General features: G+C 34.7%; 2 protein-coding genes across 23 annotated transcripts in view; one reads left to right on the top strand and one right to left on the bottom strand.

The window, feature by feature from the left end:
• The window catches only part of LOC126265848 (uncharacterized), a 209,776-nt gene that overhangs the window by 17,906 nt on the left and 166,485 nt on the right, over positions 1-25,385 (top strand). The gene's annotated exons all lie outside the window — the stretch shown is intronic.
• Positions 1-25,385, bottom strand: part of LOC109603907 (zinc finger protein 135) — a 138,111-nt gene that overhangs the window by 4,787 nt on the left and 107,939 nt on the right. For 15 of the 20 annotated variants that reach the window (XM_049968709.1, XM_049968716.1, XM_049968708.1 and 12 more), the window contains 2 exons: positions 13,388-13,581; positions 82-232 (listed from right to left, as the gene is read on the bottom strand). In XM_049968709.1, coding sequence (XP_049824666.1) covers positions 82-232; positions 13,388-13,581 — 345 coding nt within the window. Of the gene's footprint in view, positions 1-81; positions 236-13,387; positions 13,582-25,385 lie in introns of all 20 variants that reach the window. The other 5 variants (XM_049968721.1, XM_049968723.1, XM_049968713.1 and 2 more) reach the window with 4 other exon arrangements.

Raw genomic sequence — 25,385 nt, 5'->3', positions numbered from 1 at the left:
GACTAAAAATAAAACGTGGTGACGGCGACGGTGTTCGGGGTGCGTGCAGAACGACGTCGCTTGCCGGAGTTGTATACTTACTGGCGACACCGGAGGCGTTCGGGTCTTTGTGCGTGTGCTTCATGTGCTCCATGAGAGCCTCGCCGCCGAGGAACATTTTGTGGCAGAGCGGGCACGAAGTGGCGTTCGGGCCTCCAATTAATGCGGCATGTTGCTGTAAACGACCAATGCACTGCTGACAAAATCTAGCGTTAATCGAATTAAAAATTCTCTATCAAACCAATTTGTGTTTGGGTTATTGGTTTTTTATTATTTTTATCATTAACATTTTTGTTAGGTTAGATTATTGTTGGTTTTATTTGGTGGAAGACGGAGCGATTGGTTTGATATGAACTTTTTGGGGGATACTAGGGGAGCGTTATTGTCACAGATTTTGGTCCCTAAAGCTAACCAAACCAATGGTTAATAACAGAAAAATGAAATCCCAATAAAAGCTAACCATGTCAATGATTTAAGCTAAATTTCTCAATTAATTTACCTTTTTTTAAATAATGAACAAGATTTTTTGGGAATAAAAGCTAATTACCCCAACGTTTTAATCAAGTTATTGAGCCCACTTAAAAATTGGTTCTTAAATTAGTAAATGTGATTGTTTAAGAAAGACAAAATACTCCAGTAACAGCTAACCATGTCAATATTTCAAGCTAAATGTTTCGCCTAGTAAAATATTCAATTTATTATATTTTTAATAGTAAACGAGGTCGTTTAGGAAGAAAATTAAACTTGAATAAAAGCTAATTACCCCAACGTTTTAATCAAGTTATTGAGCCCACTTAAAAATTGGTTCTTAAATTAGTAAATGTGGTTGTTTAAGAAAGATAAAATACTCCAGTAACAGCTAAACTTGTTAATATTTTAAGCTAAATGTTTCGCCTAGTAAAATATTTAATTTATTATATTTTTAATAGTAAACGAGGTCGTTTAGGAAGAAAATTAAACTTGAATAAAAGCTAATTACCCTAACGTTTTAATCAAGTTATTGAGCCCACTTAAAAATTGGTTCTTAAATTAGTAAATGTGGTTGTTTAAGAAAGATAAAATACTCCAGTAACAGCTAAACTTGTTAATATTTTAAGCTAAATGTTTCGCCTAGTAAAATATTTAATTTATTATATTTTTAATAGTAAACGAGGTCGTTTAGGAAGAAAATTAAACGTGAATAAAAGCTAATTACCCCAACGTTTTAGTCGAGTTATTGAGCCCACTTAAGAATTGTTTCTTAAATTAGTAAATGTGGTTGTTTAAGAAAGACAAAATACTCCAGTAACAGCTAACCATGTCAATATTTCAAGCTAAATTTTTCGCCTAGTAAAATATTCAAGTTATTATATTTTTAATAGTAAACGAGGTCGTTTAGGAAGAAAATTAAACGTGAATAAAAGCTAATTACCCCAACGTTTTAGTCGAGTTATTGAGCCCACTTAAGAATTGTTTCTTAAATTAGTAAATGTGGTTGTTTAAGAAAGACAAAATACTCCAGTAACAGCTAACCATGTCAATATTTCAAGCTAAATGTTTCGCCTAGTAAAATATTCAAGTTATTATATTTTTAATAGTAAACGAGGTCGTTTAGGAAGAAAATTAAACTTGAATAAAAGCTAGAATCAAGTTATTGAGCCCACTTAAGAATTGTTTCTTAAATTGGTAAATGTGGTTGATTAAGAAATATAAAATACTCCAGTAACAGCTAAACTTGTTAATATTTTAAGCTAAATGTTTCGTCTAGTAAAATATTCAATTTATTATATTTTTAATAGTAAACGAGGTCACTTAGGAAGAATATTAAACTTGAATAAAAGCTAATTACCCCAACGTTTTAATAAAGTTATTGAGCCCACTTAAGAATTGTTTCTTAAATTAGTAAATGTGGTTGTTTAAGAAAGATAAAATACTCCAGTAACATCTATGTTTTTAATATAAAATTTTAATAAAAGCTAATTACACCAATGTTTTATCTAAATTAAGAATTGTTTTTAACTAATAAATGTTTAAGGAAGATAAATAAAAATGTTAATGTTTTAAGCTAGAAAATATTTAATTTATTATTTTCATAAAGAGCAAACGACGGTCAGGAATTACTAACTATTTTTGAATGCGGAATATAATAAATCAATTTCTAATGACATAAAAATTATATGTAATTGAAGTCGTACAATCACAATAGAATATTGGAATTCATTTATTTCCCTTCATTATTAAAGAGCCCATAAATAATTTACATCATTCACAATTATCCATTTGTTCCCCGACGCAAATAATTAAATATAAAAAAAAAGAAATCGAAATAAAATAAAAATGAGCGGTCACCGATGTAAAATAACATTGTTTCGTTGGCAAGCAACAAATCGCAACGGCACGGCCGCGTTCGTTAAATTCGCACGCACACGCCGACTTTATTAATATCGAAACAGTGCGGACCTGGAAAAGCCCACTTCAAGTTACCGGTTTGCATTTTTGCACTCGCAAATGAACAATGTAAAAATCAGATTCTATGCATTTGATAAAACACAGTGCGGCCGAGAGAGGCCATTAAGTTGTTGTCCGGACGGTTTTTTCGGCCGAAATCGCCTCACTTTTCCCGCATCGGTCGCCCGATAAATAATTGATGGGACATCAATCACGACGGCCTGCCCGAGATTGAATTATCACCCGGTTCTGGAACGGTTTTTAATTCCGCGACCGTTCGGGGGGGCTGTCGACAATGCGCCGTGATTAGTAAGCTAAATTACCCGGAGTTTTCTTTTTCGCCTTGTAAATTACGTTGAGGGGCTAATGCACGATTGTTTCGGCGCGTGGAAAAAACGACAAACAAGTCAATTTGCCGTGTTTTTCTCCGAGAGGTGGTGGTGAGGAGGCAGCATCAGGTGTTTCGGGGGGGTGGCGCACCGAAAAATTGGACGCTAATCCCCGACGACGCGTCTAAAGGATCCCTTATATTTTCTTTAAGGCATAATTAAAAGATTAAATTAGCGAAAATCTCGGAAAAGATTTATACGGCATTTTTCCTGCCGTAGAGATTAGGCGGATTATTTAAAAACGCCGGGATCGCGTTACTAAAGGGTTGGCCTCGGCCCTCGGGGTTTCCGCAAACACTTAATCCCGACCGACAGGGCGGTGATTTTTTTTTGTTTGCGGTGTTATTTGTTAACAGTGCATTTCAATTTGTGGTACATGTTTAATGTCTAATTGGAGGTATAGGCCTATTTTTAACGAATAATGGGGTCCAATTAAACAGTCAATAAAAGTAAGGTTAACTACAAGGTAACGCGATAAAAAGGACTTCAAATGGCAGACATTCTTTTAATATAATAATATAATTACATAGGTACAACATTTTAAGTTTTAATTATGTTATAAACAGTTTGTTTTTCCTTTATTTTCCAACTAAAGACCTATTTTCAATGTAAATAATTGATGACGATCGATTGTCCCAACATTTACTTGAAACACGTTTTATTTTTATTACCCACCCATTTATTTACCGAGGCGCCGACGAAAAATTAAATAAATAGAACTCAATTTGCGCTAATTGTTTATTTGCTGCTGAACGAGGAAAAGAAAATTCAACGGGGCTGTGACTCACCCGCAAAGGTCTTAAAGGACTAAATCTAAATATAGAAATTATAAATACAAACAGGAAATTTTTATCATGTAAAAAATTTACTCATTATATCGGCAAGGTTGTTTCACATAAATTATTATGTATCTCTGTGCTGTGTGGCGTTGATTGCGTTTCTCTGGCACGTTTCCATCAGGCCTTTGCGAAGGGTTTCATCATCAACCCAACGACCTTCGCAATTAATCATTCATTGACACCAACCGCAAAAAAATTATGTATAGCCGTAGAAAAAAATGTGAAGTTGGCATTTCTGCCTAAAAAACAGTTGTTTGTTTTAATAGACATAGTTTAAAATTGACACTTCAATGTTAATACCAAAAGAAGGACAAGGTGAAGTTGGCATTTCAGCTTAAGAAGCAATCTTAGGTGTCGATTTTTATTTATTTTTGGATGGATGCAGCCAACAAAGAAGAACATACTTAAAAATTGATGTTTCACTGTCCAATATCTGAAGGAAAAAATTGTGAAGTTGGCATTTCTGCCCAAAAAACAACCGTTTGTGTCGTTTTCTTTATTTATTCTTTGAGTGGATGTTGCCACAACAGTTAATCACACTTTAAAATCCATATTTCACTGTTAATGCCAAGTGGAAGAAAATGTGAAGTTGGCATTTCTGCCTAATAAGCAATTTTTTGTGTCAATTTTTATTTATTTTTGGATGGATGCAGCCAACAAAGGAGAAAACACTTAAAAATTGATGTTTCACTGCCAATATCCGAAGGAAAAAATTGTGAAGTTGGCATTTCTGCCCAAAAAACAACCGTTTGTGTCGTTTTCTTTATTTATTCTTTGAGTAGATGTTGCCACAACGGTTAATCACATTTTAAAATCTATATTTCACTGTTAATGCTAAGTGGAAGAAAATGTGAAGTTGGCATTTCTGCCTAAGAAGCAATCTTTTGTGTTATTTTTTATTTATTTTTGGATGGATGCAGCCAACAAAGGAGAAAACACTTAAAAATTGATGTTTCACTGCCAACATCCGAAGGAAAAAAATATGAAGTTGGCATTTCTGTTCAAAAAACAACCATTTGTGTCGTTTTCTTTATTTATTCTTTGAGTGAATGTTGCCACAACGGTTAATCACACTTTAAAATCCATATTTCACTGTTAATACCAAGTGGAAGGAAATGTGAAGTTGGCATTTCTGCCTAAGAAGCAATCTTTTGTGTCATTTTGTATTTATTTTTGAATGGATGTTGCCAATAAAGGAGAACACACTTAAAAATTGATGTTTCACTGTCAATATCCGAAGGAAAAAATTGTGAAGTTGGCATTTCTGCCCAAAAAACAACCGTTTGTGTCGTTTTCTTTATTTATTCTTTGAGTGGATGTTGCCACAACGGTTAGTCACACTTTAAAAGCCATATTTCACTGTTAATGCCAAGTGGAAGAAAATGTGAAGTTGGCATTTCTGCCTAAGAAGCAATCTTTGGTGTCATTTTTTATTTATTTTTGGATGGATGCAGCCAAAAAAGGAGAAAACACTTAAAAATTAATGTTTCACTGCCAATATCCGAAGGAAAAAATTGTGAAGTTGGCTTTTCTGCCCAAAAAACAGCCGTTTGTATCGTTTTCTGTATTTATTCTTTGAGTGGATGTTGCCACAACGGTTAATCACACTTTAAAAGCCATATTTCACTGTTAATACCAAGTGGAAGAAAATGTTAAGTTGGCATTTCTGCCTAAGAAGCAATCTTTATTCTTTAAGTAGATGTTGCCACAATGGACAATGAAAATTGCAAATTTAATAATTTATTGCCTCCATCACAAAAAGATTCTTCCGTTTTCTTGGACCATACTAACAAAACGATGAAGTGAAAATGGACAGTTGGATTTACTGCCAAAAAATAAAAGATGTACTTCTTCATCTTTATTATATATTTCTTTAATTTTTTTTGGACAATGGAAATCGCAGCCAGATGAAGAAGACGTTGTTTGCCGCAGAGTGCATTCGCACGTTTCTCGCCGGGCAAGATCAACGTATTCCGCCCGGCCCGTAACCAGTTTTATGCGGCCCCTGGCACAGCGGCGCAAAAAGGACGGAGCTATTTTCTTTGCCGCGCATTTAAAAAATATAGTTCATTCACATGATATTTATTGTAACCTTCCTAACCTATCTCAATTTATTTGCAGCACAGGATCGTACTCGTATTTGCATAGTTTTCCTTGGCCGGTTCTCCGCTGCGGCGCGACGGCCGCCATCTATTTATAGACGCGGAGGAATTGTTGTCACCGGTGTATATATATTTTTTTTTTGGCCCCCTTTTTTGTTTGGTTATTAAATTTTGTGGGGTGAAGGAGTCCGCGATCAATTTTTCACGACGACCACTTTTCAATTGCCGCAGCGGTGGAAGCCAGTAATTTTTTCCTGCCCGCCTATTTCCCATCGTAGTTTTAAAATAGGGTAGGAGCGATCGAAATGAATGGTTTGCTACCGTTTTGAAACTCGTTAATCGCTCGAAATTATAGGAACTGGCGTACTGAAAATTACTGATTTTTATTCTACACAATCGCCTCCCAGAAACCGCTCATTAAATGCAAAAAAAAAATGCACGTGAAACAAAATGGTTTCCTCGTTGCTTAATTACGCACTTGAAAACTGATATTTCACTGTTAATGCCGAAAAAAGTCAATGTGGAGTTGGCATTTCTGCCTAAGAAACACTCTTTTTGATTTATTTATGGATGGAGAAAACACTTAAAAATTCATGTGTCACTGCCAAAATCCGAAGGAAAAAATTGTGAAGTTGGCATTTCTGCCCAAAAAACAACCGTTTGTGTCGTTTTCTTTATTTATTCTTTGAGTGGATGTTGCCACAACGGTTAATCACACTTTAAAATCCATATTTCACTGTTAATGCCAAATGGAAGAAAATGTGAAGTTGGCATTTCTGCCTAAGAAGCAATTTTTTGTGTCATTTTTTATTTATTTTTGGATGGAGCCAACAAAGGAGAAAACACTTAAAAATTGATGTTTCACTGCCAATACTCGAAGGAAAAAATTGTGAAGTTGGCATTTCTGTCCAAAAAACAACCGTTTGTGTCGTTTTCTTTATTTATTCTTTGAGTGGATGTTGCCACAACGGTTAATCACACTTGAAAATCCATATTTCACTGTTAATGCCAAGTGGAAAGAAATGTGAAGTTGGCCTTTCTGCCTAAGAGGTAATCTTTAGTGTCATTTATTATTTATTTCTGGATGGATGCAGCCAATAAAGAAGAACACACTTAAAAATTGATGTTTCACTGCCAATATCCGAAGGAAAAAATTGTGAAGTTGGCATTTCTGTCCAAAAAACAACCGTTTGTGTCGTTTCCTTTATTTATTCTTTGAGTGGATGTTGCCACAACGGTTAATCACACTTGAAAATCCATATTTCACTGTTAATGCCAAGTGGAAAGAAATGTGAAGTTGGCCTTTCTGCCTAAGAGGTAATCTTTAGTGTCATTTATTATTTATTTCTGGATGGATGCAGCCAACAAAGAAGAACACACTTAAAAATTGATGTTTCACTGCCAATATCCGAAGGAAAAAATTGTGAAGTTGGCATTTCTGTCCAAAAAACAACCGTTTGTGTCGTTTTCTTTATTTATTCTTTGAGTGGATGTTGCCACAACGGTTAATCACACTTGAAAATCCATATTTCACTGTTAATGCCAAGTGGAAAGAAATGTGAAGTTGGCCTTTCTGCCTAAGAGGTAATCTTTAGTGTCATTTATTATTTATTTCTGGATGGATGCAGCCAATAAAGAAGAACACACTTAAAAATTGATGTTTCACTGCCAATATCCGAAGGAAAAAATTGTGAAGTTGGCATTTCTGTCCAAAAAACAACCGTTTGTGTCGTTTCCTTTATTTATTCTTTGAGTGGATGTTGCCACAACGGTTAATCACACTTGAAAATCCATATTTCACTGTTAATGCCAAGTGGAAAGAAATGTGAAGTTGGCCTTTCTGCCTAAGAGGTAATCTTTAGTGTCATTTATTATTTATTTCTGGATGGATGCAGCCAACAAAGAAGAACACACTTAAAAATTGATGTTTCACTGCCAATATCCGAAGGAAAAAATTGTGAAGTTGGCATTTCTGTCCAAAAAACAACCGTTTGTGTCGTTTTCTTTATTTATTCTTTGAGTGGATGTTGCCACAACGGTTAATCACACTTGAAAATCCATATTTCACTGTTAATGCCAAGTGGAAAGAAATGTGAAGTTGGCCTTTCTGCCTAAGAGGTAATCTTTAGTGTCATTTATTATTTATTTCTGGATGGATGCAACCAACAAAGAAGAACACACTTAAAAATTGTTGTTTCACTTCCAAAATTCGAAGGAAAAAATTGTGAAGTTGGCATTTCTGCCCAAAAAACAACCGTTTGTGTCGTGTTCTTTATTTATTCTTTAAGTGGGTGTTGCCACAACAGATAATTACAGTTTTAAATTGGCATTTCTACCAAAAAAAAAAAAAGAAATATGAAATTGGCATTCCTGCCTAGATTTTGTACCGTCCCACGCCCTGTAATTAAAAACAAAAAACCACGTGAAACAAGATGGTTTTCACGTTGGTAAATTACCGGCAGACGTGAATTATTAACTTTCCGGCCGGGGGTAGCGATTTGAACGGAAAAAATAAAATAAAAAAGAACAAAAAAAAATAAAATAGGAACACAAACTCCTTGGAAATCACAATGGAAGGCGCCGAAGCCTTTTTATAAATAATTTCCCTGGAAAAACTTATTAAGACCGTGCGACCGAACGCACCTGTTTCCCAGTCCGGAGTTTTTCCGGTGAAATTCCGTCTGAAAAATAAATCCCTACCCCGAAGAAGTTAAATCGTGAACCGTAAATTATAGTTTTGCAGGAACGGAATCATACGTATTACGTTATTGTGAACGGTCCGAGGCTAACCGCAACGGCTTAATTATTTAACAAAACGGACAAATCGGAAACAATGGACGACGTTTCGGGATGGTTCCACCGTCGTTGCGACGAGGGGGTCGAAAAATGACCCACATTCGATGACTCACTTTCGGCTCGAGGGGGAGGAAAAAACGGTTGAATTAAATTCAAATCACGACGACGGCGAACAAAAGAAAAATTACGTCTTTGGCGGTTCTCGCGTAAAAAAATTCCGAAACAATAATTAGTGGGACGAGGCGCGCGAGAGGGAGAGGGTGTGTGTGTGTGTGTGTGTGCGCTCCCCCTTTCGGAAACGGCGCAAGAGGAAGTGGGCGGGCGGCCGGTAAAAATCGCGTGCGGACCCACGGAAAGTGGAAATAAAAAAATGTGCCTCTCATTTGTTCCGCAATTATGTAGGTGGAGTGTATTAAGTGCGTACCGACAAATAAGCGTCGAGATGGAGGATATTTGATAAAAAAAAAAAACGGACGCATATATGAATTTTCTATGGGAGAATCGTGGGTTATCATCCGATCTGGATTCGCCCTCCGGTTAATTATGATGTTGTTGCTGTTATCGCCTTGTTGGATTTGTTAAATGGTTGATTTTTGGTGCAAATAATGACGTGTGGAGGATGCACCGTCTGGTTATTATTGGCTGGATTACACTCATTTCACGCGAATTGATCACCAATGGGCACGGTAATGATGCACATTACCGCTGGCCTGGAAGAATGGGGGGATTCACCAAGACCGTGGCCACTTTCTTTGCGTCTTGTTTGGTTTTTTGATTGTTGACAGGGAAGCCATTAAGCTGGTTTTTCTGTTAATTTGTTAATCAAACAATCGACGTACAACGCCAATTTTTTTTAACGCCAGTCAGGGTTATTGGAAAGTGTCACTAACTTTTATTGTTAATGTAAAACCAATCAGTATCTGGTATATGGTTTGTTTTTATGTTGATGTATCTCATCGCATTTTTTTTCTTCATTAAAAGCAATAATTAGTAATAATTTTATTGTTGACTATGATTGTTTCTTGTTGTGACTTCATAATAACATTATGACAGTTAATTTTTTTGTTGTATTACAATTTAGGTTGAGGACGTTTAAGTCCATTTTTAGTCGTTTTTAGGTGTAGCAATATTGAACTTGTCTCTCTTACTTAATTATTGAAGGAGGGAACTCATACGCAAATCATTTATTTGATTGAAACCTTCGTAAATCTTATTAATGAAGACCAAAACGTTGATTTGACAAGCAAGACAAGCTTACAAGTATTGAAGAATGAAAAGAAAAGACAATTTTGATTTGTAAGGGAAACTCATTATCATACTGAATAATTTTTGATGGCTTTAATCCTCTTCCATTATTAATGAAGACCAAAACATTGATTTGATAAGCAAGACAAGCTTACAAGTATCGAAGGATGAAAAGAAAAGACAATTTTGATTTGTAAGGGAACCTAATTATCATATTGATTAATTTTTGATGGCTTTAATCCCCTTCCATGATAAAATATTGCGTATTTTCTCATGCAAGGATGGTGACCCATTTTTAAGAACACTTTGCTGAAATATGTTGGATCACCCGGAGCCATTTCTCAGAAGTCAAGGTCTTAAAAGTCGTTCAGAACTGGTTAAGGATATTTGTTGATGGTTCAGAAAGTCTTCATCTTAGTTGAAGGCAAAGACGACTGATTTAAGATGTGAAATGACATAAATCCTATTTGTTGTTCATAGAAAGTTCTGCATCAGAACTGTTTGAATTATTAGTTGATATTATATTGGAATATAGGTCTGGAAACAATTAATTTATCAAATCAAATCAAATCTGTATTAGATCAATAAGATGATTAAAGTATTCATGTTAGTACATAACTAACTACTCTAAAGTTTCATATTTGATAATTTCCGAAACCATCACTTAACTTCCATTAATGAAAGTTAAAACTTTGATTTTGGATCTTTTTAATTACTTTCAGATAAGTAAAACGAGCCTATAATTATTGAAAATTGAAAAGAATCATTTGGATTTATAAGGGGAGTTCATCATTATATTGAATTTTGAAGGATTTCATTCTCCTTAAATAAAATATTGCCTATTTCCTTGTTTAAGTGACCCCTATGTTTTAAACGTCGGGGTTTTAAAAGTCGTGTATAACTGGTTAAGCAGTTTGTTGTGGCATTGGAAACTCTTCATTTTGAGTTGGAGGCGAAGCCCATTGATTTAAGATGTGGAAATGGATAATTTGAATGGAGTGGACATCTATTTAATAAATTTCCTAAAGATACAGTCTTAGAAAACTCTTTATGAGATAATTGGAGTATTCTAGTTGATGAAATTTGAACCTTTTGTGTCTTAAAACTAACAAATTATGATCGAAAGTATTAGAAAACTCATCAGTACAAAACTTTTCAGTATTAGATCTTAAAAGTTTTGTACTGTTTTGTTAGTTAAAAGTGCAGAACTGGTTAAAGAGTACGCTGATACATTGGAAACTCTTCATCACTTGATTGGAGTATTTCAGTTGATGAAATTGGAACCCTTTATGTCTTGAAACTAACAAATTATGATGGAAAGCATTAATGTGGTTAGAAAACTCATCAGTACAAAACTTTTCAGTATTAGATCTTAAAGTTTTGTACTGTTTTGTTAGTTAAAAGTGCAGAACTGGTTAAGGAGTATGCTGATGCATTGGAAACTCTTCATCAGTTGATTGGAGTATTTCAGTTGATGAAATTGGAACCCTTTATGTCTTGAAACTATCAAATTATGATGGAAAGCATTAATGTGGTTAGAAAACTCATCAGTACAAAACTTTTCAGTATTAGATCTTAAAAGTTTTGTACTGTTTTGTTAGTTAAAGTTAAGGAGTATGCTGATGCATTGGAAACTCCTCATCTTCGTTGAAGGCTAAAACGATTGATTTAAGATGTGGACATTGATCTTTGGAATGAAGGGGACAGTTATTTATCACATTCGATTTGAGTTTGAGTCCAAAGAAATCTGCATCAGTTAATTGGTGTCTTCTCCTGACAATCCTGACTTAATGCAGTCGTTTTTGGAATTTAGGACGTTTGTTTTGGATTTATAGTATTTTTTGAAGGATACACGAATTGTTGTTGATGGCGTTCTTGAATCCCCCAGTTTTCTTTTGTGTTCAGTTGTCATATTAAAAGGTGAATTATACGAAAAAGAACAAAAGACTGGTAAGGATTTTCATAATGCATGCCCGACGTTGGCACCGCTCCAAACTATATATATTTATATAGCCAGTTATAAATTATTAATAAAACGGCCATTTTTCCACGAGCAACGTTCGAAACCGAAACAATAACCCGACATGAAATAGTATCGAAAAACACGATAAAACCCCCCGTGCAACGTATAAATTTCCTTATACGCGTTTTCCGCAAAACCCTTTTATGCTCGCTAGCGGCACAAATATATTCAAACATATTTTATTTTTGCGGCGCAAACTTAAGAAAAGCATTAGCATTGTCTCTGGCATCGGAACGGGGCGAGGGCGGCGGCGGCGTTGGCGGAGCGGCACGCGAAAAAACGGCGCGACGCCGCGTGCGATTTGCCGCTCGTCCCAACGTTCCGCATACTGCGACGGACTATTATGTAACCCTCGATCGTTCCATGGCATGCAATTGTTTTTTAATGTGTTCCATTCACGCATCTTTTTATATGCTACGTCTAATCGCCGGGGCCGGCTCCTCTCCTTGGTCCGGGTGGTTTGAGCGCCCACCCCCCGGCCCCGGTGCGATTGTTTTATTTCATATATATTTTTGGACATTAAGTAATTTGTGTCTCTCGGTTGCGCCCGGTAAGTAATTAGATGATTTCGTGACGGCGAGGCGTTCCGCGGGTTCGGGGTTAATTTACAGCGACGGGACGTACATCAGAAACCCCCCGAAAGTACGGGTAATAAGGAGTTGATTTTTTTCTGTTTTTCCTTAATTGAGGGTGTCTTTTCACGTGAGCTCCGTTAGGTGACGGTTTTACGGACGTCAAGGGGTTGGCTTAGCAGTTTGCTGACGATTTGGAAGCTCTTCATCTTTGTTGGAGGCAAAGTCAGTTGATTTGAAGGGTGGAAGTTTATGTTTTTATCACATTTATTAAAAACCTTGAAGGTTTAAGGTTATTGGAAACTACACCAGAGGCCTTTAGGCTTGGAAACAATCAAAATGATGATTGAAAACTAAAAATTGGACCTTTCTGATAAGTGACAAGTTATCTAAGAAGGAAGAAAAAAGATCGTTTTGGTTTGTAAGAGAAAATCAAAATCATTTTTCATCTTTACCTTCATTGATTCATTGGTTTTCTGAATGAACTGGACATATTTCTTGGCAATATAGCCCAAGAACACTCTTCATCAGATGGCTGGAGTATTTTAGTTGATAAAATTTGAACCCTTCATGCTTTGAAACTAATAAAGTATTATGAAAAATAAAGACTTGTCATTTTGTATTGCCCCAAAATTTTCCTAAAACTACCCCCAAAAATTCTGTGACAATATTAAAACCATTGAAAAGTCAGAACAGTGCATAATAATATTCTTAAACCTATGGGTGTACATCGAAAAAACGTGAACGTAACATACTGAAAAATAAAAGTCAAATCATACACAAATCATAAGGTCACATAAAATACATAAATCACATTGTGTAAATCATATTAACGGAACCAAATCAATAAATGAACCATCGACGGCAGAGCAGAAGCCCTAGCGACGCAAAAATAATTAGAAACGTCGAAAAGAAAAGGTGAAAAAATCGAAATAATAAAAAACAGTGTACATACATGGCTTACTTTTGATGTGTGCGTCCTCAGACTGGACTCGGTGGCGAAACCTTTGCCGCAAATGTTGCAGTGGAACGGACGGTTCTTCGCCCGCTCCACCTGGGCGTCGTGGTTCCTCAAGTGCTGTTGCAGATTCGACAGTTGGATGAAGGCCCTCCCGCAATCTGGCAGGTGACACTTGTACGGCCTTTCACCTAGAAAACGGAAAACAACGAAGATCAGTATATTTCTAGTGGGGTCAGTCGGTGTTCTAATTATCATTTTATGCAAACGAGCCCCGGAGGGGTAGATTATAGAGACATAAAAAAAGCCGTAAGGAAATGCATAACGGAGTGTTGAGTCGCTGCTTAGTGGATATAAAAATGTGGGCCCCCCTTATCGTTTCGGCATCTCTAATGCTCGCCGCAACCCTTTCACCGCGACGAGGAAGTCGATAAATTTGTAAAATCGACAACGGCCTTAATGGGGCAGAAATAAAAAATGCCCTTGTTTGCGTTTCCACATTTCGGACTCGGTCTTCGTGATTCATCAACCCGAATACCGAGACGACGTAAAAGCGGCCCCGGGGGCAAGGAAGCGTCACGTTCGTTTACATGACACCTACACCGAAAATGATTACCACGGTTCTGGGGGGGCGGGCTCATCTTTTTAACCGTTTATTAAAAAACCGAAAAAATTGCCCCCTTCCGTAATAACTTAATTAAGTATAATTACATATTGTCTTGGGAAAAACAATTGAAGTTCAGTCAGACATATGCCGGTTAAACGGTTACGTCGACTTTCACTTTTTTTTTCTTGTCTTTTTTTTTCGTTGCCGCGACGGCATATGTTGAACGTCGTTCCACCCTTTCGGGGTTCACTCGGGATTTTTTATTGCACACAAGCGGCGATTTGACTTATCGAGAATTTATTTCGATCCGTTAGCAACATATTGTGTATTTACATACTACGCACACCGCCGTTCCGTTTTTCGAAAGGGTTGTGTGCTGTGTGGTGTGGTGTGTGTGTCTCGCGAGCGTAGTGAGATCCCGTCCGTAGATAACGACATTATATGCTTCCGGTGTGACGGAAGATCACTGCTCTTCGTTGTATTGTTAATTAGCGGTTCTTGCCGAGGCGTTTAACAGCTTGTTTAAGTAATTATAAACGCATTAAAATTTGTGTTGGTTTTCATATAAAATTCAAATCAGTACGTGCCATCTTTACGTTTGGTTTTCGCGACAACTAGTTGGCTTCGATTCAAATGGACACGGAGATGGTACTGATACACTTATGGTCGATATGTGTGGGTTTTACTAATTTTAAATCAGCGGTGTGCATGTTTTTACTGATTTATGGGCGTTTGGCCGTGTCGTTCTTTGGGATTAAGATATGGGTCAAGTGATGGTATCGTTTACAATTCAAGTCACTCTGATAAAAGTGTTCACCACTTCAGATAATCATTTTTCTTCAATAACTTACTGGATAAGCTCTTCTGTCTCGCCTAATAAAGAGAAATCTAAGCTTCCAATAATCTCTAACGAGATTTCTTTTAGATCTGGGACAGAATTCTTAGTTTTTTATCAATTTATAGCTAAGTAATGGTGCTAGATTACATTTCCGATAATTGGAAATATATCTTCTTCATTAAACATAATGATTTAACTTGCTTGATTAACTCTTCTATCTCGCCCAAGGAAGAGAAACCGAAGCTTTAAAGAAGATGTATTTTAAGAGCTTTTACAAACTAGATTTCTTTAGACATTAGACAATAGTAGTGCTAGATGACATTTCTAATAATTGGAAATACATCTTCTTCATTAAACATAACGATTTAACTTGCTGAGTTATCTTTTCTACTCTCTTATTTAACTAGATTTCTTTTGGATCTAGGTCAGAATTCTTAATTTTTTATCAATTTATAGCTAAGTAATGGTGCTAGATGATATTTCTGATAATTGGAAATACATCTTCATTAAACATAATGATTTAATTTGTTGGATTAACTTATATATCTCGACTAAGGAATAGAAACCTGAACGTCAAAGAAGATGTATTTTAAGAGATTTTACAACCTTATCTAACTAGATTTCTTCAGGTATGAGACAGTAGTAGTGCTAGATAACATTTTTGATAATTGGAAATACATCTTCTTCATTAAACATAATGATTTAACTTGCTAGATTAGCTGTTCTACTTACTTAATTAACTAGATTTCTTTTGGATCTAGGCCAGAATTCTTAATTTTTTATCAATTTATAGCTAAGTAATGGTGCTAGATGATATTTCTGATAATTGGAAATATATCTTCATTAAACATAATGATTTAACTTGCTGGATTAACTCTTCTACTCTCTTATTTAACTAGATTTCTTTTGGATCTAGGTCAGAATTCTTAATTTTTTATCAATTTATAGCTAAGTAATGGTGCTAGATGATATTTCTGATAATTGGAAATACATCTTCATTAAACATAATGATTTAACTTACTGGATTAACTCTTCTACTCACTTATTTAACTAGATTTCTTTTGGATCTAGGCCCGAATTCTTAATTTTTTATCAATTTATGGCTAAGTAATGGTGCTAGATGATATTTCTGATAATTGGAAATACATCTTCATTAAACATAATCATTTAACTTGCTGGATTATCTCTTTTACTCTCTTATTTAACTAGATTTCTTTTGGATCTAGGTCAAAATTCTTAATTTTTTATCAATTTACAGCTAAGTAATGGTGTTAGATGTCATTTCCGATAATTGGAAGTATCTCTTCATTAAACCTAACTAGTTATCTCTTCTTCCCCTGAACTCTAGACTAGATGTGGAAAAAATCTAGTTATAGGAGGTCGATATAAAAACAGATGGCCCATTTATCCGTCAAATGATAATAAATTTACACAAATCGGTCGGCGGCGCCGATGACCGCACCGGGTCCCGTCCGCAAGACAAAAGTATAGGTCCGAGTCCGGCAGGTGTTTTACAATGAGAAACAATGAGTTCACATGGGGTATACTTTCATGTCGTGGGTGGTTGGTGCGTATGCACGAAAAATAATTATTCTTCTTTTCTTATACGCCAACTGTTGTTCGATTGTTTTTTTTTACTCGTTTTGTTTATCCGCCGCGTAATTTCAATGTAATTAATGTGTTAGCTCGAAGATTGTTATTTGGCCCCGTACATCTGCCCTCGTTAGATGTGTATTTATTGATTTTTTTTTGTTTTTAAACACACGGCAATTATCCACGATGCGGTTTCTGCTGTTCCTCGCGGTGAATTGGGCTAAACGTACAATTTTTCTCAAGGCTTAATTAAATACTGACCGGAACCCCCCGGTCCCTGAGAATTATGACGGTCGCACGGTTACAAAAGGAGACGGGGCTAAATTAAAAAGTTTTTCCGTCGCATTTGCGAACAAATTGGTCGTGAAGATTCGCCGCGATTTTTAATGAAAACAACGGCCACGAAAAGAATCGGCTTTTAATAAAAAGACGATCGATCGGCCGGCGAAATGGGGGAGGGCGATTGAATTTTTCAAACCACCAACCCCCCCCACGGGCCCCGGTCAATTATAGGTGTTACAATCAAATTCGTCAGGCCATGACGTATGTAGATTCGTCCGGCACGTGAAAAAACCGGGACGGGGTAATTACATGAAATTTGTTACGGGCTCCCACATTCTAGACGCCTAACTCTTTTATTATCCGAGTAGTTTTTTTTATTATTCTGCCATTGAACCCATTGACCCTCCGGGCAGATGGCCCGGCACCGCTTGGGGTCGGGGGATGAGTGACCATATGCATATTGTGATTAAACGGGAATGGTAAATAAAAAACGAAGGTTACCAATACGTCGATTAAACATTTGGTAGATGCGGCCTGGAAAGTGTTAAAATTGGGTTAAGAACACTCGAGACCATCAGTGCTCAGTCAAGGATACGACACGCCGTCTTTTTAATTTTTTAGGGGGGCCCCAAACTGTTTATTACGGATTGATAAACTCGTAATCGACGAAATGTTATTATAGGTTTCACAATTTGGGGTCTAAAATTTCGATTACGGCAAGGAAAGGATTGTCCAAATGTGCCAGCTAGATGAACTGATTCCATTAGGGCCTACTAGTGGTTGTTAAGCCATAAGATGATGAAAAAATAACTACTAAATCACGATTATAGAAATCGTTAATATTTATTATATTTTTTATTTAGTCAGAATGAGGAGCTAATCCAATAAGTTAAGATCTAACAAAGTTCATCTAATTGCCACATTTGGAATCCCCAAATCGTGAAACCTATAATAAAAGCGTATCATCTGTTGTTGTGATAGTGATTTTCCGGGAGGCCGTTATTCAAATTGACGTTCGGCGGCGGGAGGACGCGGCGGCCGTCAGTTATTAGCGGACGGATCTTGATTTCTCGGGTGCTAATCACACGGTTTGTCGGGTCAGGTGCGAACGTCGGGGACCGTTGCGCCGTTTTCGGGTGGTTTCGTTGCCGGTTCTTTTACTTTTTTGATGATTTACGATGCAGGTTTCGTTTGTTTTTTTATGTTTAGGGATGTTTGTGATACGGTGGCGGAATGTTTCTTTTATTTTGACGGTGCTTCTTGACTTATTGCCTCGAAATTTTATCCTGAAACTTTTACGACCTTTGATTCGTATAAAAGTGAAAACTTTTTTTATGTATTTCCTTTGTTGGGCAAGCTTTTTATTTCTTAAAAATAAAAAACACAAGAAACTCATATTTTTATAAACATTAATTTATTATTATTATTATTTATAATTAACTTATTTATATTTCAATTTGTTTAAATATATGTAAAATTTCAGTAATATTTACTTTTTTAATTAGTATTTTCCAAAATGTTTATTTTTTATAAATGTTAATTTTAAAGTCAAAATTTTTCATTATTTTTATAAGATTTTAATGATTTCAATTTATTTTTATGTGTCTAAATAAGTATTAAAATATCTGAAATTTCAGTTATTTACTTAATTTTTATTCACAAATCTCTATTTTTTATAAATACTAATTTTACAGTCAAAGTTTTGCATTGTTTTTAAGAATTTTGTTGATGACAATTTATTTTTTTAATGTTCTTAATTAATTCTTTATTTAGATTATTTAATTTTAAAAAATTTATATTTTATATAAAATTTAATTTTATAGTGAAGGTTTTTTCATTATTTTTCTAAGATTTTAATGATTTCAATTTATTTTTATGTGTCTAAATAAGTATTAAAATATCTTAAATTTCAGTTATTTACTTAGATTTACTTAATTTTTATTCATAAATCTCTATTTTTTATAAATACTAATTTTACAGTCAAAGTTCCGCATTGTTTTTAAGAATTTTGATGATGACAATTTATTTTTTTAATTAATTCTTTTAGATTATTTAATTTTAAAAAAATTTATATTTTATATAAAATTTAATTTTACAGTGAAGGTTTTTTCATTATTTTTGTAAGATTTTAATGACTTCAATTTATTTTTATGTGTCTAAATAAGTATTAAAATATCTAAAATTTCAGTTATTTACTTAGATTTACTTAATTTTTATTCACAAATCTCTATTTTTTATAAATACTAATTTTACAGTCAAAGTTCCGCATTGTTTTTAAGAATTTTTTTGATGACAATTTATTTTTTAATATGTCTAAAAAACAGTATAAAAATATCTGACATTGTAATTCTGTATTTAGATTATTTAATTTTAAAAAATTTATATTTTATATAAAATTTAATTTTACAGTGAAGGTTTCTTCATAATTTTTATAAGATTTTCATGATTTCAATATATTTTTATGTGTCTAAATAAGTATTAAAATATCTGAAAATTCAGTTCTTTACTTAGATTTACTTAATTTTTATTCACAAATCTCTATTTTTTATAAATACTAATTTTATAGTCAAAGTATTTCATTGTTTTTAAGAATTTTGTTGATGACAATTTATTTCTTAATGTGTCCAAAAACCGGTATAAAAATATCTGACATTTTAATTCTTTATTTAGATTATTTAATTTTGAAAAATTTATATTTAGAATATATAAAATTTAATTTTACGTTTTTTCATTGTTTTTATAGGATATTTTAATTTTTATTTTTTATATAGTCAATGTTTTCCATTGTTTTATAATTTTTTTTTTTTTGGTAATTTGTATTTTACTATAATATTTTGCTTTTTTTTTAACAAAATTTTAGTTTCATAATTTATTTATAATGTGTCTAAAAATAACTAACAAATATCTAATTTTTTTTCTAATTTCTATTAATTTCTATTTCATTATGAACTTTCAAATATCCAAAATTTCACCTATTTTTTATTGATTTTTTTATTTTTTTTTTGTTTCTATTAATGTATATTTTTTAGAAAACTCAACAAGGATTAAGAAATTATCAAACTATTTGAATGTGACTCAAAATTTGAAAAAAATTGATTTCTTTTTTATATTTGTGCGTTAACAAAAGGGATTCCTGTCAGAAATGAGTCCCGGCCGTTCTTCGCACACGGGGTGAAAATTCGACCCCGTCCCAACTAGCAACAAATCGCAATCGGCAAATTAAACGGCCAGATATATATTCCTCCACATGCAATAAAATCAATACGTCCAATGCGGCATGCATGTGTGCGGGCATTTTTCCCGTGGCGGCGACAGTTTTTCCCGACCCCCCCCTTCCGAAAACCGGAACCGGGTCGCCGAAAATTTGGCCCGTCGGCGGGCGACCCACCCCCGCGATACTTAGATCGAGGTTCTTTGAGTTTGGTTTTTTCGGAAAAAATGCTATCCACGTTCAAAATGGCGCATAGTCGTTTCACCCGCACACACACACACACACTGGAACACGTATATATTTTGCCCGGCACGCATGTTACCGCCGCCAGAACGTGGGGGGGACGTGGCGGGTAGTGCAACCGAAGGGGGATGCAACCCGGTGTGATGTATCTAGTAGGCGGGTTATGTACAAACGGAACGAAATTTTGTGCGGTTCGATCGCCCTGTTCCCGACCATAGTTTTCCACCACGTATGCACAATCCGACGATCGAGTATGTCGGACGGTGTGGAGTCGTTTCGTCTGCCCCGTGTCCCGTTATCGTCCAACGGGGGGATGAAATCGACTGGCCACTGTGTTAATTAACCGGGATCTTGATGGGATGTAATAACAATAATAATTGAAGACTTTGGAGGGTTTTTTCTGCGGAGCCTTCGGAGGGTGTCGGGCTCCGGGTGGTTCCCCGGATGAACTTCTTAATGAAACTCCAGATTTGTCGTTGTAAGTGGTGGCAAAGACGACTTGCAGAGCCGGACAACCGACAAAACAAACGCCCGATTTCGCTTTTCGATTCAAAGGTCGGAAGGGTGGTTCAGCGTAGCGCCAAAACGCCGGGGTTCCCAATGATTTTCCTCCACGTCCCTTCGTTTTTGTTTTCCCGCACCGTGCCCCGTTTCATTCCCATGTACAGACACACACACACACACACACACACATGCACATATATGTTATGTTATATACATGGAATTATAGATTTTATTGCTAGTCGCGTTTGCAAATGTGCATGTGCAGGCCCGTTGGTGGGTTTGTTGCATTTTTTCCACGCTGACGTGCTAAATGGCTTTTTGAATTGCGTCGTGCGTTCGGTTTTCGGGGGGGAAAAATTGGCGAAATTCGTACAGTCTGTTCAAAATTGCGCCGAAATGGACGGAACTGAATCAATACGTGGGTTATTTGTTTCCCGTTTTATGTTTATTGCTAAATTAATACGATGTTGTGTTCATATTAAGCCATGAAAATGTTTAACTGTATCCTGGCAGTAATGATATGCTGATTTAAAAGGCTACAATGTAAAAGATTTGGATTTTTTGTTGAGAAAATGGTGCCAAAAGGTTTTGAGATTATTTATTTCTTCATATTTTATTTTTAATTTGTGTTATATTAAACATTTTTAATTCCCTTTAAAGTAGTAAAAGAAGAAAACTATTACTAATAAAATTCTCGTATATAATTTAATATAAAAATGTTAAAATACAACGTTCTTAATAAGCCATGAAAATATTTAATTTAATTCTAGTCACGAAGATATGTTAATTTAATATTTGTATAATATTAAACATACTTTATAAAATTCCCTTTAAAGTAGTAAAAGAAGAAAACTATTACTAGAAGAATTCTTGTAGATAATTTAGTGTAAGAATGTTTACGTTTATTGCTAAATTAATACAACACAGTGTTGTTAATAAACCATGAAACTATTTAATACAATTCCAGTAACGAAGATAAGTTGATTTAAAATGATTTTTTAAATCAGAAGGGAATAATTTTTAAAACATTAATTACTTTACCATTTTGGCCATTTGTTTCTTCATATTTTATTTAAATTTGTATTATATTAAACATTTTTTTTTTATTTTCCTTTAAAGTAGCAAAAGAAGAAAACTATTACTAGTAAAATTCTCATAGATAATTTAGCATAATAATGTTTCTATTTATTGCTAAACTTATACAATACAATGTTGCTAATAAGCCATAAAAATATTTAATTTAATTCCTGTAACGAAGATATGTTAAATTAAAGTTTGTGTTATATTAAACATATTTTTTAGACATTCCTTTTAAAGTAGTAAAAGAAGAAAACTATTACTAGAAGAATTCTTGTAGATAATTCAGTGTAAGAAAGTTTATGTTTATTGTTAAATTTATACAATACAATGTTGTTAGTAAGCCATGAAAATATTTAATTTAATTCCTGTAACGAAGATAAGTTGATTTAAAAGGATACTAAGTAAATGACTTTATAAATTAGTACGAAATAATTTTTAAAACTTTAAATCTTTAAATTAATTATTTCACCACTTTAAATTTGTGTTTAATTCCCTTTAAAGTAGTAAAAGTAAAGGAAGAAAACTATTATTAGTAATGAAGTTTTGTTTTAAATTTGTGTCATATTAAAAAAAATTTAAAATTGCCTTCAAAGTAATAAAAGAAAAATTACTGTAGATAATCTAGTATGAGAATGTTGTTTGTTAAGATTGCACTTAAAAACAAGTGATTCACATTGATGAGTGTTTAAAAATATTATTTTGAAAGAGTCATAAGCAATAAATCATAAGTGTTAACCTCCATAAAACTGATCAACTCAAGAAATTATAATATTTTATGTAGAAACTGTAGGAAAAATTAACATATTTAATTAAAAGCGTTTGAATTAGTTCTGGAGACAAATTAAAATAATTAATTAACGTGTAATTAAAAATAAAAAACTTGGCAAAAAATTATGTTGAGTTAATAAATTAAATAATTAAATTCAGTTACATTTCGAATTTAATTATGTAAAGGCAGGAAAAAAAAGGGTTGTGTGGCCACAGGAAAAAATTTAAAATGCAATTATAGTACATTATAGATGATTTTAAGTACGGGAACATAAAATTGTTTAATCAAGTCCATCATAAAACATTGTGCAGCCCCGGTAAGAGGCGCTAATAGACATATTTCATACAAAATTCGTTTGTCATCGTCGATTTAACGGTCGCAATCGGCGAATTGAAAAAACGAAACAGTCGTAAAGCTGGAAATAGTCATTTAGGATTTGTTTTACTGCATCTTCGAGTATTTTTCATTACACACCTATCAACGGACCATTGTCGTCCGTTGAAAAACCAACACGTCGTAAAAAAATTAATTAACACAGAAGTCTCTATTCCGCCTTGGTTTTTGTCGCGACCCGTGATTTTTTTTTTTTTTTTTGCACGTGGATGTTGCGCGAAAATTGGAGCCGAAAGACACTTAAAAAGGCACTTTGGGATCGTGCCTGAAAAATGGCTCAATGGCCCTTTTAAAAATTTTATGGCTTCTGCCCGGTAATTAGTCAAGATTTGCCCGATAATGTCTTTCAGACCGCTCCTGAATTTTAATTCATTAAAAAAATAAAGTATTCCATACGTCGGAGACGCCGTTTTACATTTTAAAAACGCCACCCTCCGTCTGCCGTTCCGGCAACCCTTCCGCCGAGGCATTAAGAAATATAAGTTGGGATCTATTGCCCCATTTTTTTTTTGTGTGTGTTTCTAACCCCTTGATCGTCCGGAACTGTGCTATCGATTCTCGTGTGCCCTTAAAGAGACGCAACCAAAACGCACGGATCAATTCGGGTTGTTTAATAATCGTCCGGGGACCGTTCGTACGTCACTAATCTAAATGCGATGCACAGCCCCCCGGTCACCGGGTGATTAAGCGGTGATCCGGTGTCCGCGATCGTAATTGTCAAATCGAAAACTGACGCTCGATTCCACACGGTCACGTGGAGCCAGGTCGGGCCGCCAAGCCGGCCCGACGCAATCGATGGTTTTAATATCGGCGGCGCACTCATCGCAAAAGCCCGGGCCCGGTTTTTAATAAAAACCAGATTAAAAAGTTAATTGTTGCAAATTCGCCCTTTTAAACGGCCGGAAAATGAATTTCCCCGGTGTCGGTCGAGGCATTACGGCACGACGAAAACAAAAAAAATCCTTTACAAATAATCGGCCGGCAACACAAAAGGTCCGGCTCTGGGGGATTTTAATTTTATTAATAACTTCCCGGGCGATTTTTGTGTGTTGATCGTGTGATGGACTTTTTCCATCCCTCGGCCCCGTAATAAAAATTAATCGGACCCGATCGTCCGATGCCCCGAAAATGCCCGGCGAAAATCGCCTTTCAATTGATTGATCCGACTAATTAAAAGTAATTTGATGAATTATTAGTTAAAAATTAGATTTTCATCCCCTAATTACCAATATTTAATGTATTATTGTACCTTAAACAAACAATTTTTACGTCCGGTAGTCGAAACAAATCTTTTTGCGGTCACTCTGATTGTATAGGGGTTGGATTTTATGCGGGCAACTGCAACGGAAGCCCCAACCACGTCCGATTAGCCGAGTCGTGGAAAAAAAAACGCAACAAGAAAAAGAGAAAAAAAGCGCACACCCCCATTTACAAATTGATTCTAAATAAACCTCTCGTCCCTAAATCTGTTTTATTAAAAGCCAAAATTAAATATTTTCCTTTTTAATTTGAAGTGAACATAATGGCTCCGGCATTCTTTTGTTATTGATACGGCTTTTTTGGTCCCGTTTTCTCCCATAAATACACAAAGGGGGTCAATCGGGTTTTTTTACTGTAGGCGATTTTGCGATGGAGTGTTTAGGGACAAGTGTTTTGCCTTTGATGATTATGATCTGATTAGGCTGATAAGTTAATTATGTTGTCGGCGTCGTAATAATTGTCATTAAGTCGTGATTATTCTAATCAATCAATTTAATAGAAGCAGTTTCTAATTTAGCAAGTTAGGATAAGTCAAAATATTTATTAGAAATGTTTTGCCTTTTATGAATAGGATCTGATTAGTTTAATAAGTCAATTGTGTCATCAGCATAGAAATAATTATCAGTAAATCACAATTCGGCTCAGAAAATTCATATTAACAAACTTAAAAGAAGCAGTTTCTAAATGAGCAAGTTTCGAGGACTTTTAAGAAGAGACAGAGGTACAAATGAGGAAGCTTTTCTTTAGAAAAACATTTAGAATAAGACAAAATCTTTATTAGAAATAGTAGATTAAAGAGGATTTTATGATGAAGTGCTTAGGAACAAATGTTTGGTCTTTCATGAGCAAAATCTGATTAGTTTAATAAGTCAATTGTGTCATAAGCATCGAAATAATTGTCAATATATCAAGATTTGGCTCAGAAACTTCATATTAATGAACTAAAAGAAGCAGTTTCTAAATGAGTAAGTTTCGAGGACTTTTAAGAAGAAACAGAGGTACAAATGAGAAAGCTTTTCTTTAGAAAAACCTTTAGAATAAGACAAAATCTTTATTAGAAATCTTAGATTAAAGAGGATTTTATGATGAGGTGCTTAGGAACAAATGTTTGGTCTTTGATGAGCAAGATCTGATTAGTTTAATAAGTCAATTGTGTCATAAGCATCGAAATAATTGTCAATATATCAAGATTTGGCTCAGAAAATTCATATTAAT

The sequence above is a fragment of the Aethina tumida genome, chromosome 6, assembly GCF_024364675.1.
Source record: "Aethina tumida isolate Nest 87 chromosome 6, icAetTumi1.1, whole genome shotgun sequence".
NCBI classification, from domain to species: Eukaryota; Metazoa; Arthropoda; class Insecta; order Coleoptera; family Nitidulidae; genus Aethina; species Aethina tumida.
Note: the sequence above shows the minus strand (reverse complement) of the source record. Positions and strands in the feature narration are given on the sequence as shown.